The following is an 18783-nucleotide window of genomic DNA, read 5'->3' on the forward strand; positions in this document are numbered from 1 at the left end:
TAACTTTTGATTTTTGAATACAGCAAATCCAATTGCAATCCAACTATGTTTAATTCTTACAGACGTGAAGTTGATTGTGTGCCCAGTTGGGTCATTAGTAGTGATCAATCCCACATGTTTCACTTTTCTGAAAGCTATTGTTTTAATTCGCAGTGTGTTTTAGTGGTAAAAATGGGTAAATGTGGTTTGTATCTGGCAACTAGATACCTTAATCTGTTGACATTTTACCGTTTATGAACTGTAGAACCTGAGATGGAGTAAAACTGATGCGATACAACTCTTTTATTGCACTCAAAACAGTGTGAGCGGTGAAGGCAGCTAGTAGTTGTATTTTTATCCACTGGTGAGTCTATAAGGTGGGGTGGTTGTGGTTGGTTTGGTTGGTTTTGGCTTTAGTTTTTATTATCTAAAATTTTCAGACAGCTATTATTTCCTTTGTTAGAACAAATGAGCTCAGCTGCAGAACCTATTATTGATGTTAAATGAGAATTAGCTCAGTTACTACTAGGAAGCTGATGTGTCTTACCTTTGGATATTGATATCTAACAACTTTGTATTATTTCAAAGTAATACAGTTTTCTATCAGAGGACTTACCCTGAAATGCCCACACTCTCCAGTCATGTCTCTGGAGTTGTTTTGAGCTTACCTTCAACATCAGTAGATCAAATTATGCTTTAATGAGACAAGCAGTTATCATGAGAAGTTGCTTAAAGGAAGTGCCTTATAAAAAGAGTGTTTGAACTTGTAGAGCTTGGTTGCAGTTATAGTTGAATCCAGGAGGTTCCATGTTTGTGGTTCTTCAAACTGGATTTTCCCAAATATTTTTAAGACTGCTTTCCATTTTAGTTTTAAGACTTGTAATCCAAGTTTTAATCTTGTAATACAAGAACAAAAACTAACCTTGAGAATTTCTATACTTACAATACTCTTGTAAAGCTGGAAATAAGGAGCTTGGGTTGTCTCCTTGTTTAGCACTGCAGGATAAGCATTGGTTGTACTTGCGAAGTCCATCTGGGATGGTGTCTGAAGTCAATATCAAGTGTTTATCACAGCCTTTCAGCTTCAGTAGGAGTGAAAATACTGTGCTTTCTGCTGTTTCCCCTTAAAGAGTTGTCCAAATGAATTTGTAAATTCTTCTTGTATTTTGTACAACTCTTAGACTACCAGGTTGACTTGGGAGTCTTGCTAGAAGCCACTTTTTTGTGCCAGGGTGAATGACAGGCAGTCTTTTACTACTACTAGCTCAACAGCAGGCGTGGACCTGGACTTGATTAAGAAACATCTTGGGGATTTAAGCTTTTCCACGTCATTGTCTTTTAAAACATTGTGCAAATTAGTTTACTCAGAGACACTCTTCGGTAGACAAGCTGGCTTGCTGCTGGCTTCCATACGGGAGGGAAGGAATGCAACAATATATTTTGTGGTAAAAAGCTTCAAATATCTTTAGTTATGTCTGATTCTTCCTACTTGTGCTGCAAAGAAAGATTGTACATACATATCCTGCAACTATGTCAGGAGTTCTAGCTGCTAGTTGTAGTTGTCCAAGAATCTGCCCCATCTCATCCTAGTGCTAGAGCTGAATCTTGAGAGATACTCTGGAGCTGCAAAGATCTTCTTAATGACCGTAGCTAATTTCAAGGAAGTAATAGCTACATAGAAAAGAATGATAAGGTTTTGAAGCCTGTTTTGCAAACCAGAATGTTCTGATTAAGTAACAAAGATGTGTGGTCCAGTGACAAAATCCTTTGTGCTTATTTCTAAATTAACTGACTTTTAAATTACCACCCTTTGCTTGCCAGCTTTTTCTTCAAATGGGATCTTTCAGAGTTTGTCAGCTCTTAGAGTAACTTTGTTACTACAGACCTTTCATAGCTATTTCTTGTAGGGATTTAACTGAAATTGATGCTTTCTGGAAATCTACTTCTAGTACTTGGCTTCTTTGATAGTTTTTAAATTCTTCCAGAAAATCATGTATGAAATGGTGTTCTCTTTCTGCTGACACCACTGCAGCTGCTGTGAGAATTAAGCAAAGATGTATTATGCAGCAAATGTAAAACTCAACCAATATTTATTTTTACAGTATTTATCTGAGAATCTAGTACTTGGTCATTATCAGCAGACTATTGGTCCCTCTAGAGGTGTATTTCTTTACCTAAACTGAAAATATTCACCAGTTTGATGCCACTTTTTTCTGTAACGGTCATGAGCTGATGCAGAGGGGGATTTTTGGCCATGAGGCACCAGAGGGATTGCTTTTCAGTTTCACTAAGCAAATGCTCATATTTTGCACTTGTATTCCATGTGGATGGATAAAGATTGATGATTGATAAAGAGTCTTCAAGTGACATAATCAAAATTTCCAGCATTGTCTTAGGTGCAAGTGTTACAAATTGTTGAGGTTTATTTTCATGTGGTTGTCAGACCAGTGCTTCCAGCTCCAAGGATCAACAAAGCATCTTTGTTTTTAATCCTGTATTATTTAGGCTATTGGAAACTAATAAAAAACCACTCTGAATGAATTGGTTGGACTAATTGTTAAATCTCTAATGTTGCAGCCAGAAGATTTTGTGTAGTAGTCTCCTGCATTTTAAGATTGTAAAAGCGCATGGGAGTATTTGAATTAATTAGCAGTGCTGTGTTTGGGTGGAGAGAGTGAACTATAGAAGTCAGTCCTTAGATAGTTGGTTTTGCCGATTTTGAGTAACATGCAAGTTTTTACACACTTTTTACTATAAATGTGAGCAACCAAAGTTACTCTTCTTGCAAAATGTACCTTTTCAAACATGTTGGAAACATTGCTTAGTGAAAGTACCTTATATAGATATGCAGTTACATTTGGGTTGTTCTGGTGTTTCTGGTTATTAGAAAGGTTACAAGCTGATGCTAAATCAAAGGGAAAGAAAGAAAGAAATCTTCTCACCAGGGATGACTTAAACACAAAACAGACTAGGAGTTTGCATAGAGAATGCTGACCAAACTAACCAGATGAATTTTTCATTAAATCACACTTACATCTCTGTGCCTCTGGATAGAAGAGCATTCTTAACTGCAATCCTGGAGATTTCTTGATACACTTTATATTCAGTATGTAAACTAAATACAGCCAAGAATTTGCAAAACCTTGAAAGAGACAGCATAATTGTGGTATTTGTGTCCCTCAGTTAAATGTGTGAAAGAAATTGGTTGCAAAGGAGTCCCCAGATACTGTCAATGTCTTTTCCTGGAGCTTTTTTCCTAAGGCATATTTGAAGCCTATTAATCTTTTTGTCTGCATTTTGGCAAAGTGATGGTGACTTGGCCAGCAGTAGAATGTGTTAGTGTTCCTTCTCTCCACTGCCTTTATCCTTCTGGTATTACTACTGACATCTCCTTTTTATTCAGTTATCTTCTTCTTCTTGTTAAGGTCCAGATTCTCAAACTATTGAGTTTTCTAATTCCTATCAAAATTGTCAGGAACCAGGTTCTGCAACAATACTTTTAAAAGACTGAAGCATTTTTTTTTAGATTTCAACCTATGTATTCAAGTTGTGTATATTCTGGATTTAGTTCTGCAATGGCGTTCATGTATGCCAAGTGCTTATTACCTTAGTGCCTGCTGTGTTCAAAATCAGATATCTAGTCTTCAGTTCTGACAGGTGGCATTATTAATTAGAAGTTAACCTCCCCTTACTTAAAACACCGTATGGATTATGAATTGGGTCATACTTCCTAGAAAGGTCTCAAGGAGAAAGCTTTTAAGAGATTGTAAATGGGCTTCTTCATCCCTTTTTTGTAGGGAGAAATTGGTATATTAGGAGAAGATATGAATTGATGTGAAGGAGAGGAGCTTAGCTTTTAAACTACAGAGTGCAAGATTGGGAGTTATGATATCATTGTCCTTGAACATGAGACTTGGAATGACTGATTTGCAGACATTTGTTTCTTGAAGAGCAGAAAGTATAGGAATGTCTACGGGTTTTTCACCTTAATCTTGAAGGAGGGCCAGACAGCAAGCAGATGTGTATCACTAGTGGTGAAAAGAGAATTAAAAGTCAAGTAATTATTTTTAGATCAAATGTATTCCTGCTTTTTCCTGTGTATACATAGGACTGAGATTTAACTAACTGTCTGCCATTGAGCAAAAACTACTAGGTACTTATGGTAAATATCTTTAGAACATTTCACTTTTGGCTTCTCAGATGAATTTTTTAAAAATAAACTAAAGAGACTCTTATTTTTGTTTGTTGGGTTTGTTTTTCTTCCCCCTGCAGGTGCCATCATACACAACAAGTCTGATTCTAGAAGTTAAAGATTCAGTACAGCCTCAAACATTTGCTGAGAGGGTTTTCTCTACTGAGAAACATAACTAATACTATAATCTTTCTTATGTAACTGCTTAGAAGCTCGGGTGAAAGTTCACATCCACTGTGTGGATTCAGTGTAGTTTAATACCAGTGTTTAACTGTCTGGAAATGGAAATAAGTGAATTTTTGTTTTGTAGTTTGGTTGGTGTTTTTTTTCACTGAAAAATGATGCATAATTTCCAGTGATATGTGAAGTCATTATTTGGGTCAAATACATACCCCCATTATCTAGGTGTATTGTGTCATTGAGTATGTGTCGTGCTGCAAGTAAGGAGTAGTAACACTGAGGTTGATTTTTTTAAGTTCAGTGATACGTACAGGCTCAGGTGGTGTTTCTGTTTGTTTAGTTCTCTTTTAGAAGCATTCCAAATTAAGTTACCAGAAGGATAAGTGCTATGAATGTGCAGCAATAACTGAAAGATCAGTGTGCATCTTTGATCAAGAGGGTATGGTGAGCTTGCTACTTACCATGCAGTGTCTTTAATCTTATAATAGAGGCCTACATGGTGAGTGCTACCTAACACTCTTCAAAAAGTATGTAGAAACATTTTTTTCCTTGTAGTATTTGTAGCAGCCTCACATTTGCTCCAGTCAAACGTGGGTTTTTGCAATTTAGTGTAACAGTGAGGAAATTGTGGACTGAGGCATAAGAAAGAGGTGTCTCTGCCAATTACCTATTACATTACTAGCACAGTATTAGCCAAGCGATATATGAATCATCTTGCTCCAGGCTTTCCTAATTGGCAGGGTCCCTAAATGTTCTGCTTGGTTCACATTAGCAGTTCAGCTGTGGGAAGACGTGGTGATCATTTAAAGCAACAGCAAAGCCACAATATTACCTTTCTGAAATGGATCCTTCATATTTAATATTTCTCTGTTTATTTAATACCACTCCCAGTTTTGTGGAAGGACTGAGAACTTGCAATAGCTACAAAATGTAGTACCTCAAAAAAACAAACATTACAAAACTATGTGAATAAACCCAAACTTTTCTCTGGAATGAAATAGGTGAGTAGGTCTGGGTCACATCTGCTTGTATCTCAGTCTTATGCATTATGATAAAAATTTCAGTGTACTCAATTGAGGGATTAAAGGCTGGAGGGGTGGGAAGCTCTACAGTGTTGTTTACATGGACACAACTGTAGCTTAGGAATCTGTATCTTCATCATTTAATATTACAGGGTATCATCACTTACTGTTTAGTGTTTATTCTGTTGTACTTCCACAGCCATCTGCCATTATTCCTTCAGAGACAGCATGCTGGGTAAGGTGAAACTTGAATTCAGCTTTGACAATTCTGTTCCTATATCATGGACTAGTAAGAGTTTCTCTGCTCCTGGCTTCTCAGTGGGGTTCTCTCCTTCCTGTTGAACAAAGGAGACCTTCACACCAGAGAGCTAAGTAATGCCAACACTTGTCAGTGTTGTTGCTTACTCTTTGAAACTGGGGAGAGCTGGTGAGGAATGAGGAATGCCCTTCAGCCTTATTTCTTGGTCATGGAATTAAAAAAACTAAATTGAAAAATCGCCTAGAGTGAAGTAAAATACACGTTTTGATGGTATCTTTAACCAAACATACACGCAGTTTGTGTTATTTCCCTCTGCTTTAGGAATTTCAAAAATTCCACTTTGTCTTCTGAGCAACTGGAACACTTTCTGTAAAACATTTAGTTGACTGAGGCTGGAAGTATTCCTGAGGCTGGTCAACAGAGGCAGAAATATTTCTCTTAACTTTAGATGATGTAATAGGTTTTCAAATAATATTGCATCTAAAAGTGTGAAGTGATGCATGTGGGATTTCCTTGTCTGCACAATCAGTAGGCAGCATCCTCCCATTCATGTATACAGCAATATAAGGTGAGACAAATTCTCATCCTACAACGAGATACCACGTGGCTTCAAACATTTCTTCATCTGCTCTGTTGAAACAAGCGCAAGGGAAGGCACTCGGCATTGCTACTCCCGAGTTTCACCAGGTAGATACATAGGACATCAGGATTGCCTTCAGTCAGAAATCTTGAAGTGCAGCTTTGCTGGGTGGGTCTCTGAAGAATTTGAAAGAGTTCTGCAGATAGGGTGTGTTCATTTTGTCAGTGGTGAGTGTAATGCCTCTTCCTGGCTAATGTGCTCATGTTCTCTTTGACTGCAACATCATAAAGGTAGGAATTTGTTTTCCTTTTTTTTTTTTTCCCCTGTTGTTATGCTGTGGTTTTATTTGTTGGGGTTTTTTTCCCCCTCACTTCATCATGGTCTGAATTGTTAGCCTTTGCTGGTCACTAACATTGTCTGTTTTATAAGGGAAAATGAGAGTAACTCTTATGCTAGTCTTTGGATAAAGAGTGGAATAGGTGTTAATGGAATTTTATATGTTGCCATGAAGTACTCCAACTTGTGCGACCTGCTTTCTCTTTTAGAGAGAAGTAGTACAGATTACAGCAATAGTTTTGCCTTTCTACTTGTACCATTATTCTGTTAAATGCTTGTAAGAGCACTTCTTTCTCAGCTGCAAGGGAAGGACACTTATGAACAGGGAAAAGAATGATGTAAATGTGATTGCATAAAACCCTGCTTGAAGTAGCTTGAAGAAGGCAGTTCTAATTTTGTACTGTAAGAAAAAAATTGTGCTGTTCAAAGTTCTGTAACAAATTCAGTTTTAAGAGGTTTTTTTGTAAGACTTACCAGTTGGAGATCTGAAGAAGCTAGTGCTATAAATGCCCCATCTAAACACTGCCAGAAATGGTTCTTTCGTAGTGGTGCTGTAACATTCAGATAGAAGAATCCTGTTAATTTTTCCCCTCTTTTTGTAATGTATACCTGTTTTTAGCTTCCTAGCTTGGGTCAAATCTTCACCTGGGCTGCCAGTGTTGAGAATAGACTATGCTGGTACACGTTTAGCTGAAGGTCTGTCTCTTGCTTGTGGTATGACATGAAAAGGATGCCAAACAGTGGCTGAAGTAATGAAATACCAGTGATGTTTTGACTCCTCCTCTAATTGGCTTTGTGGAGAATGGCTGTGCAGGTTAAACTGCAGAGGAGGGGATAACCGACAGGAGTAGAATGGAGAACAGTGAAGCACAACTCCTGATTCAGAGTGGTGTAAGGATCATCACAGACAATGTATAAGCTTAAGCCACTATGTGTAGTAGTGTCTGCTATGTGTAGTAGATAACTGAAGACAAATAGAACAGTTTTTGGAGCACAAATGCACCAGCCTTTTCCCATTTCCTGTCTCCAAAGGGTTAATTTAAGACCGTGAGTCATCCACTGTGCAGGTGGAGAAGCCAACAAACTTTGTCTCTGCACCCTCAGGTCCTCTAGTTCCATACTATTCTGCTGTCCTCATGTTTTGCGATACTATTGTATCTGGAATTAAGTGCTTACCCTGGCCATGGGGTACCTGTATGCTGTTCTGTTCTCTGCCCTTAACTCTATAAAAAATAAGGACCAAGAAGTCTTGCAACTCTTGTAAAATCTCCATTATGTAACTTAGCACTTTAAGTTAGCCTTCAGGTTTTTATTTCAACTACAATTTCAGTAAGCTACAAAAAACAAAATCCTTTTTGCATCTTTCCCCAGTAGTAATCATTTGAAGAAAAGTGTCATACTGGAAAAGATTTTTTCCTTACATTCTGATAGGTGTTCCTAACAAGTTCTTAAAGGGACTGGTAGCATCCCTCAGGGTCTGTTCAAACTTTTTACTAATTAAACATCTATTAAGAACCTGTAGCTTGGATAGGCTGCTTGGGGTTTTTTTTTTTCTCAAAGAACCTATTATTTACATGAAAATTATTGGAGATACTTGAGTTAGTTCATAGCTCTTTATCCAACTCTACCAATGTTATGGATTTTTAAACCCTAAAAGCAGACACAGTGTGTGCTGTAACTATACAGTATGAGAATTGTATTTCACTTTCCTCAGCTGCCTGTGATCAGCTAAAACCATTTTAGCTGCTCAAAAATCATTTACCTTTATGTAGAGACAGCATGGTAACTTTGACCCAGAGAATGAATTATTTCAAACAGGTCTGGCTCTCTTGTTTTTGTTTGTGTTTTTCTTTTTACCCCAGAGAACAGGGAAAAGTTTAAAACTCACTTGGTACCTTAATTTAGATTTATTCAAAGTGCTGGTTTAGCTTGCTACAATATAGTAACCAAGTTACAAGGTAATGTGATAGAATAGTAAAAGAAGTAAAATACGCTAATTGCCCTATAACTCAGCACTTAAACTGTTTACAGTTTAGATTTGTACAAGCTAGGGAGTAAATGTGAAGTTAAAGGTCTCACAGGAATCTTAATTCAACTACTTCATGTGTGTGGAGTATTTCATTGGTTTATCATAAGAACCTGTAAGGCCAACAGCTCTTTTATTCACTGCTGCCACTGGTTCCATGTTTCAGCTTGGTAAGATGTCATTCACGCTGTGGCTCACTTGTGGAATCTAACTGGAATTGTGTTTGCATGTTTGAACCAACAAGATGAGAACAGGCACGATGCAAAGTTGATGGTAGCATCAATCCAATATCCTTCATTTACAAATAGCTAAGTAGTGGGTGTCAGGAGGTTGGGACATCCCTTTTTTCAATGGTATCTAGTAACAGGACAAGGAGTAATGGGATGACACTGGAACACAAAATTCCATTTAAACATAGGAAAAAAACTATTTCACTGTGAGCGGGACGGAGCAGTGGCACAGGCTGCCCAGGGAGGATGTGGAGGCTCCTTCCTTGGAGGTCTTCAAGACCCTCCTGGACATGTTATTGAGTGACCCAATGCTTCTGCAAGGGGGTTGGACTACATGATCTCTAAAGGTCCAACCCCTACTATTCTGTGATTCTACGATTCAGTTCTTTGCTCCACAAAACATAGTTCAAACCTTTAGGCCAGTGAGGGCTGAAACACTGCTCGATCAAATGTAAAAGGTAGTGCCAAGAAGCAGGAGCAAGCAATGTCTCTAACTGGCAGATACCTACAGCTAACAACTGATGCCTGAATTAATGCTTTTGCTGAGAAAAAACCCGCTGTGTGTCAGAGTTGCTGTTACTGCCCTAGGGACTAATAATTTTTAAGCATAAAAAATTATCAGAGGAGAAGCTAAACGGGTGTCACGTCCTGTGTTTTCTCAAGCTTGCAAGTTGTATGTCCAGAAGATATATAAAGCAGCTGTGTTACAGCTGAAAGGCTGTATGGCATGGTATCAACTGTCAACACTTGCACGAATGCATTAATAAGCTGGAGTTTGTACATATGCAGTGTTTTGCATATAATGAAAGCTCAGTTTTCTCTAGTATTCTATTTATTTTTGTAAAGGTATCTCATAAGTAGTGCTTTTGCTGTCCTCAGTGGGAAAATGTTAGTAATAAAGTGGAGGTCCCATATTTTTTCACCTGTACCATGATGATTGCAGTTGGGATTCTTGAAACAACATGTTTTTAACAGAACACAAATATGCTGAAACTCGAGTGTTAGCTGTTGCATATATCCCTTAGCCTTAAGCAAAACCAAAGCCTGTGATATGGTGGATCTGATTTTTATTTACTCTTTTAAACCAGATTGTTTTAATGTTGCTGATTATCAGCTTTTACTCTCTGTTTTGATATCTGGGAGACTTGTTTTTTTTTCCCACCAGTCATTGCACCAGCTTTACCAGTGCTACCAAAGGATGAGGGAAATAAGAGAATTATGTTATTCTTGGGTTTTGCTGATTCATTCTTTCCCTGTTCATTCTCTGGAGCCACACTGAGCAGACAGTCTAATAAGATGCTTAGTCTCCTTTCACTTGCATATTTGTGTCAGGGATCTACTGGGTTTTCTAATTTATTCAGTAAACATCAGGAAATCCTCCTAACACACCCTTCAGACCTAGCTATCACCTTCTCTTACTTCTGGTTTTCAAAATGCAGTTTTTACAAGCAAGAGCTTTTGTGTGGAGAATGCAACCAAAACTTTGACTTTGTTTTTTATTCACTCCTCAGACTACAACAGCCAGAAATTCCACTTCAAAGCACCTCCTGAATTTGTTTTTCAAACTGTAGCTGTGTAGCTTTTGTCAAACCAAACTTTTTTGCTTAATGGTATTACAAATGAGGGGTTTTTTTTTTTTCTGAATTTAATATGTCAGGGATCCAAGGAGCAGACCTCTGAAAGAAACTTCACATTGGTACTTCCCAAGTGTGTAGGCTTTCTTGTAATTATAAAGGATGCAGTTGCCAAAGTGATCATTCCTGATTTTCTTGTTTTGCATTAGCCAATTTAAAACTAGATTAGGCTACAGAGGAGATCCTTCCTCAGCAAGGAGGTGATTAGATTTCCTTGCTTGGACTATTTCATTTCCGAGATGCAGGGGAACTTTCCACTTTCCTAAAATACCTTTATTTTATTGTTAGACTGACTTTTAGGCCCTTTTAGAGCAAGGGCAACAATTCCAGTTTTGTCCGTGAAAATGATATTGATGGTGCAAATATATGGATAGGAATCTGGGAGGAAGCAGGGGCTTTTCACCCTGGGTTGGGCAGAATGTTTGTCACTTGACTATTGTATTTTCAAATCAGGACAAGCTGGGCCTTTGCACACACTCCATTCTTTGGAAGCAGTGTATGAGTGGAGAATAACTCATGAAAGTTTATGCCACTTAAAAAGATTGTCTGCCTTTGAAATCTTGTATCTGTAGACTGATCCTATCACTGGACTGGTTGCCACTACTTGTGCTTATTCTGAGACACATGCCTTTGATAATGAGGTCCTGAGGAAAGTGAGTGTTCTGTGGTTTTACACTAGGGTAACAAACCTGGGTCCCAAGGGCTGCAGTTACATCACTTCTCAGAGGTGAGAATTTCTCACAGGCAGCATGAAATGTGCCTGTTGCAAAACACACTCCACTTACTCAAGTGGTAAGAAACTGGTTCTCCTGTTTACCACTCAGATTTCAGGCACTATATGAGGAAAGGGCTGTCAACCTTGCTCATAGCCCCTGGGTGGCAGAAGGGCAGCTGAAAGACTTCTACCTATTTATTAAGCACTTTCACAAGAAGATTTCTCATTCGCACTCACACTGTGGGCACTGGGAAGAGGTGTTCTCAGTGTAAGATTGTATGGCCAAAGGGTTACTAGCCTTCCCTAAGCTGCCAAAAATCTTTGGGCTAAACCCAAAACTACACATCATTTAAAATCTGTGTGAGTGCTTGAGGTTGGTCTACTTGTGATATGCCAGAACAACAGCTCTTGTGGGTGCAAAACCTTTATTCCAGGAAAAAGTGGCATAAAACAATAATTGGAAACGTTTCTGTCCTGTGGCACTATCAGAGTGCCTGATGTGATCTGAAAGCAGGGTTTGTGCTCTCTGGCTGTGCAATCTCTGTCTGGTGAACTGATGTGAATGTAGGATGAAAGCTTCTGAGAAGTCACTGCCACAGTTGTCCAAGGCAGTTGGTAATCGGAAGGAGGAGAGAGTAGCAAATGGCAGCTACAGTTTTTCTAACAGACAAAGCTTGCTAGAGACAAAAGACTTGTGTGCTTTCTGTCTCCTTTTCTCCATCCTCTGGCCTCTTCTTTCATGATTTGTACAGTCATTGTTTAGAGTGAGGATTAGCATTTGGGACAGTGGTTGCTGTAGATGTGGGGAGTAAACTAGAGCTAGATTGTTTGTATTAGTGATACCATGGCAGCATTGAAAGAACCTCTATGACAGATGGAATGGGGTAATATACAGATTAATCTTTAAAAGTGCAATTGAGTTCCAATACTAACTTTAATCAAGGTTTCTAGAGAGTAGCAAAAATGTATTTGTGGAGAAGGAGATGATAAATGAAGCTGCTGCTGAGCTGTTCCCACTTGATTTGCCTTGAGTCAAAGTCTCCTGGGCTTGAGACTTCTGCCAGCTCTCAGGTTCCTTTTCATGCAAAAAACACACAGTGTGTGGGTTTCATAGGATATTTCTCAGCAAGCTGAAAGGGCCACAGCTTGTTTGCAGTACAAGAGGAGAGAACCTTGCTTGTGTATGTTGTATGTGATATAACATTATTTATGGAGTTCCTGTATGTTTTCAGGATCTCAATGATTTAAGGAGGGATAAAATGACTTAAATGCTTGACATCTGCAGTGGTATGATTAAGAAAGTAAATTAAAACTCTGAAATGCTCAGGTCATTGCTGCCTAGGTGTGTCTGGAAGGACTTCCTCACCTTCCAGGTGCCCCATGAACCCCATGATGAGAACTGAAGCTGAAGTGAGACAGGAAAACAGCCCAACTACTTAAACAGCTACTATTATGAAGATGGAAATCTTTAAAATTGCCTAAGGAATGGCCTGATTTGCTGCAGTGAAAACATAGGTTGGGTGTAGGGTGAACATCCAGTTTAAGGGTAATGAAACATAACAGCAGGTTGCAGACAGATCACCAGTTCTCGAAGAATTACTTGGACAACATTCATCAGGGATGGTGTAGATGGAAAGACCTGGTACAGAAGAAAGTTTCAGAGAACCCACTGTGCTGAGTCCATTTGGTGTTTGTTTGAAAACTGGAAACTCTGGATCTGGCCTCAAATCCCAGAATTCCCTTAAAGTTGAAGATTACACATCTACTTATGAGCTTAGTTAAATAGAGATGTATTCATGAGCTTGACCTGAAAAGGTAGTCCTATGGTAAGGCATCCATATGAACAAAGAAAATATGAACTAATGAGATCCCAACAATGCAATATGAAAAGATGCACTGCTGGGTTTTTCTAGGGTTTAAGGGTTTGGGGTGCGTATTCAGCCATCTCCCCATAATCCATCCGTTAATGCTTTTTTCCCCTGTGTTATAATAGACTGGCCTATTTTTATTGCAGTTAGTTACAGTTTGCAATGCACAGTCTAGTTTAAAAATATAGATATATTAGGAAGCAGAACTGTGTAATGAGTCTCTCTCCATGTCTTCTAGGGCAGTTTGTCTGCAAGCCTTTCTGTCTGACCTCCAATGTCACGTTTCAAAGCCCTCCTTCATTATCATGGCGCCTGCTAGCCGTAGTTAAGGGTCTGTTAGCAGCCCCGTTATAAATCCCTACTTCCAGGAGTTTATAATTCAGCAGTAAAAAATTGCTCTAGGCTGAAACTTGGCATATAAAGTCTCAGTGGAGGAACAATTGTGATTTCTCCCTCCTTTACTTTTGCATTTGCTTATACACACACAATTCATTCAGTAGGTTTTTTTACTGTCCCCTTTTGGCATTTAAAAAGATTAAATGGCTGGGTTATTAATATTTCAGTACTGACTACTGTGCTTGGCCACTAAATTGATTCACAGCGACTGTTAACCCTGCTCTGGTTGATGGATGCAAGTCACTGTTTCACAAACCTGCTGCAAGGCTTCAGTGAAGTGGGAACATCCCAGTGTGGATCACCATGATTGTTGGTTGAAGTTGGCTTCAGAGCCACCTGTGACTGAGTAAAGCTGATGTGAGTGCACTAAGCATGGTGTCCTGATCCAGCGTGAGTGGAAGCTACGTGTGGCTGCAGGTGAAGCTAAAGTTAGATAGCCCCTGCCATGATGTGAGTCTACTGTCTGTCCTCAGCATGATTTAATCTTATTACTTGATGTTACATAAACATATTGCTGTGAGATCTGATGGCACATCTAAGGCCATGAGGAGACTGAGGAAATTCTCTCAGCTCAACTGTTTCCTCTTCAAAACTGTGATTCAGTGAAATCAGTTATTTCCTCTTTTTTTCCCCTGGTTTACAGGGAATTTTAGTATGGAAAAAGTTATTGAAATGTATTACTCCTGGAAATTATAGAAACAAAATGCTTATTTCAGACTTAGGGAAAACATAGTAACTTCTGCTTCAATTCTAGGCTGTTTTCATGGGATATAGAACGTGTTGGTACTGTAAGGTCCTTACAGCTGAATGAGGGCTAACAGAAATTTCTGAATATATAACATAGAATGCAAAGGTCCAAAATGAGAGTTTTACAAGAAGGAAGTGTTTTGGTTTAAGGCAACTTTTACTTTTTCTTCAGGAACTTATTTTAGATGTTTTGCTCTGATCTAGGATTTAGTCAGAGTAAAATCAGAAGATTTCCTGCCAATCCCCCCAGAAGCTTGCTGTGCACTGGACATTTCATACTTGGTCTTGGGTACAGCTGTTTGCAAAGTTAGGATCAAGGTGTTTACTGTCATTAGCATATTAAGCAGCAATAATTCAACAGTGAAACATCATTATTATGGAACTGAGTCACCCCATGGACTTCCTTATTTCTTTTTTGCTCTTCTGCTCATTTCTATTTAATTTATAAATGCATCCTAGGAAAGATCAGTTCTCTTTAGTGTTTTTTGTGCATTGATATGATAGATAATAGATAATGATAGAAATTGATAACAAATTATATCTTCCTCTGCAAGTTTCAAAGAGCTTGGTTTATACCAGCTCAAAATGTAGCTCTAATATTTTATCTTCTGCTGGATTCTATCCCCTCTACACTGGAAGTTTTTAACTTCCAGTAACTGATTGATTTTCTTTCTTCCCAAGAAGACTGATCTTGCTGGCTAGGTCTCATTGTTGCTGATTTTTCCTGGGGACACTTGAGCATCTCTACAGTGCCGGCAAGTTCTCTGTCGGACCTGATATACCAGTGCAAGCCATGCAGGCCCATGACAGCTTGTTCATGTGGGACCTGAGCCTGCTGCTCTTCTGTATCTTTAGGAAATATCCTGCCAGCTGCTCAATATGTTTTATTTCATGCATTTTCTTTTGAATACATCAGAAATAATTTTACATTATCTCTTTATTTGCTTAGCATGGCACACATATTAAAGACACTCAACAGCTGGTTCTGGTGGGAGAATATCTGGATGCCTGTCAATGTCTCATGGGCACATTTTGTGGATCGTGATGGACTTGTCTTTCCAAAACCACATCAGTTATATGCCACAATACCATATGCTTTTGTGTTGCTGATGATCCGATTCTTCAGTGAAAGGTAAGAAACATTAACAGCATTTTATGCTAATGGTCATCCTTTGTGCCAAACAGTTGTTGAAAAATAAGGTCTCTTTGGATCGAATGTTCTTATAAAGGAGGAATGGTTGGTAGTTTGCTAGAAAGATATGGTACAGATAACACAATAGGGGAAAAACTGGGACAAAATGTCTATTAGGAACATGTGGCTGTGGCCCAATCTACAAGGAAAATATTTCTATCTAGATTTTCTTGAACAGCATTTGGAGAAGTCTGATTGTCTCCTTTTGCTATGAGCATAATTAATGCCAAACCGTTTGGGTTTTCCTTTGCTTTTTTCTCCTTTGATGGAAGAGTAGAGGTATTTGTCTTTCAAACCAAACGTCTCCTTTCATTTGGTCCTCCACCAGAACATTTGTGTGTGGCTGAGAGATCCCAGGTGTTCAGTGTAGCAAAACTAGGCAGACTGGAGGGATCCTAAAGTTTCATGTGAACGTTTTATGCAGTTCCAGTAATGCCGATTCCTTTTTTTCTGACTTTGGCCCTGAAAGATGTATTGCTTCTGCAGCTGGAATATTATGGGACAGGCAGAGATTGACTCCACAGAAGAAAGCTGCAAATATGAAGATTTGACTTAATTATTTGTGCCTTTTTTTTGTTTGCCTGTCTCTATTTTGCTCTGAAAAATGTGATTAGTAGGGTTTCATAATTATTTCAGGATAGAATGAGGAAATTTGGCATGTCATAAGTTGGACAGCCCTAAAACAGAACCAGATAAGATCGTTCATGTTAGGGATCAAAAGTAATTTGGATCATATGTTTATAACCATTCCCAGTGTCTCCTGAGTAACCGCTTGCCCAACGGTATCTCACTGCACTGCTATTGGGAGTCGTTCATGTGAATAATTAGCCCCCACATCTGTCCTGCAGTGAACCTCCCCATGAAGGAGGGAAAACTGACCACTGCTGTGACTAATAAGGAATTAATTGCTGATATCAGCAGGAACGAGGGGGGTGCTTTTCCATGAAAAGCCTGCCCAAGCAGAAGAGCGAAACATTTGGCATACTCTGCAGCAATTTGTGTTGGGAAATGGAATGGGAAGAGGAGCCTTCAGTCTCTAGGAGAGTTGCTGTGTGCAACAAGCTAGAGGCCACAAGCCAAATCCAAAGTCTTGGGCAGTGGTAGCTCAGTGAAGCAATATGCTAAGTGACTGCCACTAGCAGGAAATATCCCAGTAGCAATCTTCGAAGTCACATGGAGAGAGCATCTGTTCTTGTTTCCCTCTCCTTTAACTGCTGCGTAGCTCTAATATGCCTCTGAAAGACACAAGGACGTAAAAACTGGGATCTTCCCTTTTGTTTTGTAGCTCTTCATGACCACAAACTTGAGTCCTTGGGTCTCCTTTTTTTGCATAAATGCTAATATGCTATGGTTCTCTCTTGGTATTAGCTAGAGGGAGATTCCTTTCTCTCACAGGATACTGACATATCCTATGGCAGATTAAGGTGCTTCAGATTTATCTTCCTCATGTCCTGGCATGAGAATAGCTGAGGTCTTGTAACTATGTTGTATTTTTAAAGTTTTTCATGGTATGTCTTTTCAGATATGTTGCTATTCCTCTAGCAAAAGCCTTAGGTATAAAGAATGTCAGACGTGTGAAGCCACATCCCAATCCTGTTTTAGAAAGTTATTTCCGGGAGTGCTCAAAACATCCATCCCAAGTAAGGATTCTCACTCTTTTAAACTAGTTCTGGTTTTGGAAAATCCCAAGTCTTACTGTTTCAATCAGCTGTCAGCAATGACTTCATGGGATGAATTCCAGCTGATTGACGAATGACTTGATTTATTTGGGTTTTTGTTGCTGTTCTGCTAACAAGGGTACATGGCATCCGAAAGAGAAAATATGTTTAAGATGTTTCATTTTCTGGCCTGCTGTTCTAGGTTAGACTCTTAATAATATTTCCAGTAAAGATCAGTGTTCCATCTTTAACTCATTCTGCCTGGAGAAAAGATCAGCTGACATCTGTTGTTGGAAAGTGGTATCATATTTATTGCAGGCAATAATATTGGAACACTGGCATGGAAGTCTTTTGATCCATTATATTGCTGCTTACTTAATCCTGGCTTATGTGAGAAAGAAAAGCAATCTTTCAATTAACATGTTTGTTTTTAAAACTGAACAAGAAAGAAATAATAGCCAACATTTTACCATCTCAAAATAAATGAGGCAACTGTTGATGGGAAACAGGTACTTTGCTGTGAATGCAACCTCAGAAAGTCCACTTACCTAACTACAGTTACCAAACAATTGCAATGTTCCTACACTGTTTTGGAGAAGGAATATGCACTTTCTAGTAAGAGGGATACTGATGATTATTGATATGTAGAACTTTTGTTCTCTATCCCTAACTCTTGCTGTTCCCTTACTATGCTTTTTGCCTGGTATCATCAGCAATAGATGTATTCATGGTCACACACGAACTCTTCTCTATCTGCGCAATCTGCATGCATACAGTTTGATGATTAATCTCTGACAGGAAGCACAGCATTTTTGTACTCAGCAGTACCTGTGAAGGATTCAGGCTGCCTCCTTCAAATGTCCAGCTTGGAGACCAATGTGCCTGAGAGCATGCAGAGGCCTGGCTGGAGACTGAGGGCATCTAGGCTCTGTTGTCTGTCAAAACAAAGTCATTATTTTTGCATGAGAAGTAGCCACCAGGATGGGCTGAACACAGAAGCTGTTTGTGCTCCTGCCCTCCCCTGCAGCTGAGGTGCTTTTGCTCAAATATTAGAGGTTTGCCTGAGGGCAGGAGACTGAGCTGGACTTACCTTGGTGGAGGAAGAGATGCTGCCACCCACTATTTGCATACTCACCTTACAGGGAAAGAGCTTCCCCAGGGATGAGTCAAATGCTCCCTCAGCTCCTGCAGCAGCCCTAGGGGAGGTCAGCCCACACCTCTTGCCCTTGGGATGGAGAAGAGGGAGGAAGCCTACAAGCTTGCACATGTGGGGAACTGAGCACCCAGAAGTGCAAGAGTCACGCATCCTTGTGCTTAGCATATGCCAGCATGGCTGCCTGGCAGAGCTGCTTCACCTTCAGAGCACATTGAAAGCAGAGAGGCCTGAATGGGTAGGTGCTAGGCAATGCTCTAGCCCTACTTGACTTTTAGGTGTCAAAAGGAGGCAGCCTAGATTTTGCTCAGTAAGATTAGCTGACTTGCCCTCTCCCACCCAAGTACATTGCATTTGAGAACAGGACTCAGATCACCTTAATTCCAGGCTTGCATCTCTCTTTCAAGAGTCATTTAACTATGAACTAGTAATTAATTATAATTAGGTAAAACATGAGATATGATGTCCACAGGTGTTGATGCACTGCCCTTCCCCCTCCAGCCCAACCTCTTGCTTAGCAGTAGAAGTTGCACATCTGAAACTTGCTAGAAGCCAACAGAAAACTGATAGCACAGATTGTGGATCTGTACCTTTCATGCTTACTTTATTTTTATAC

The 18783-nt window shown here is 39.3% G+C and overlaps 1 protein-coding gene across 2 annotated transcripts in view; it reads left to right on the forward strand.

Annotated features, from left to right (window-relative positions):
• Positions 1-18783, forward strand: part of CERS3 (ceramide synthase 3) — a 49598-nt gene that overhangs the window by 2734 nt on the left and 28081 nt on the right. For both annotated transcript variants that reach the window (XM_062000014.1, XM_062000013.1), the window contains exons 2-3: positions 15114-15296; positions 16879-16996. In XM_062000014.1, the coding sequence (XP_061855998.1) occupies positions 15115-15296; positions 16879-16996 (300 nt within the window). In that variant the 5' untranslated portion in view covers position 15114. The remainder of the gene's footprint in view (positions 1-15113; positions 15297-16878; positions 16997-18783) is intronic.

Source organism: Colius striatus, chromosome 7, assembly GCF_028858725.1.
Source record: "Colius striatus isolate bColStr4 chromosome 7, bColStr4.1.hap1, whole genome shotgun sequence".
NCBI lineage: Eukaryota > Metazoa > Chordata > Aves > Coliiformes > Coliidae > Colius > Colius striatus.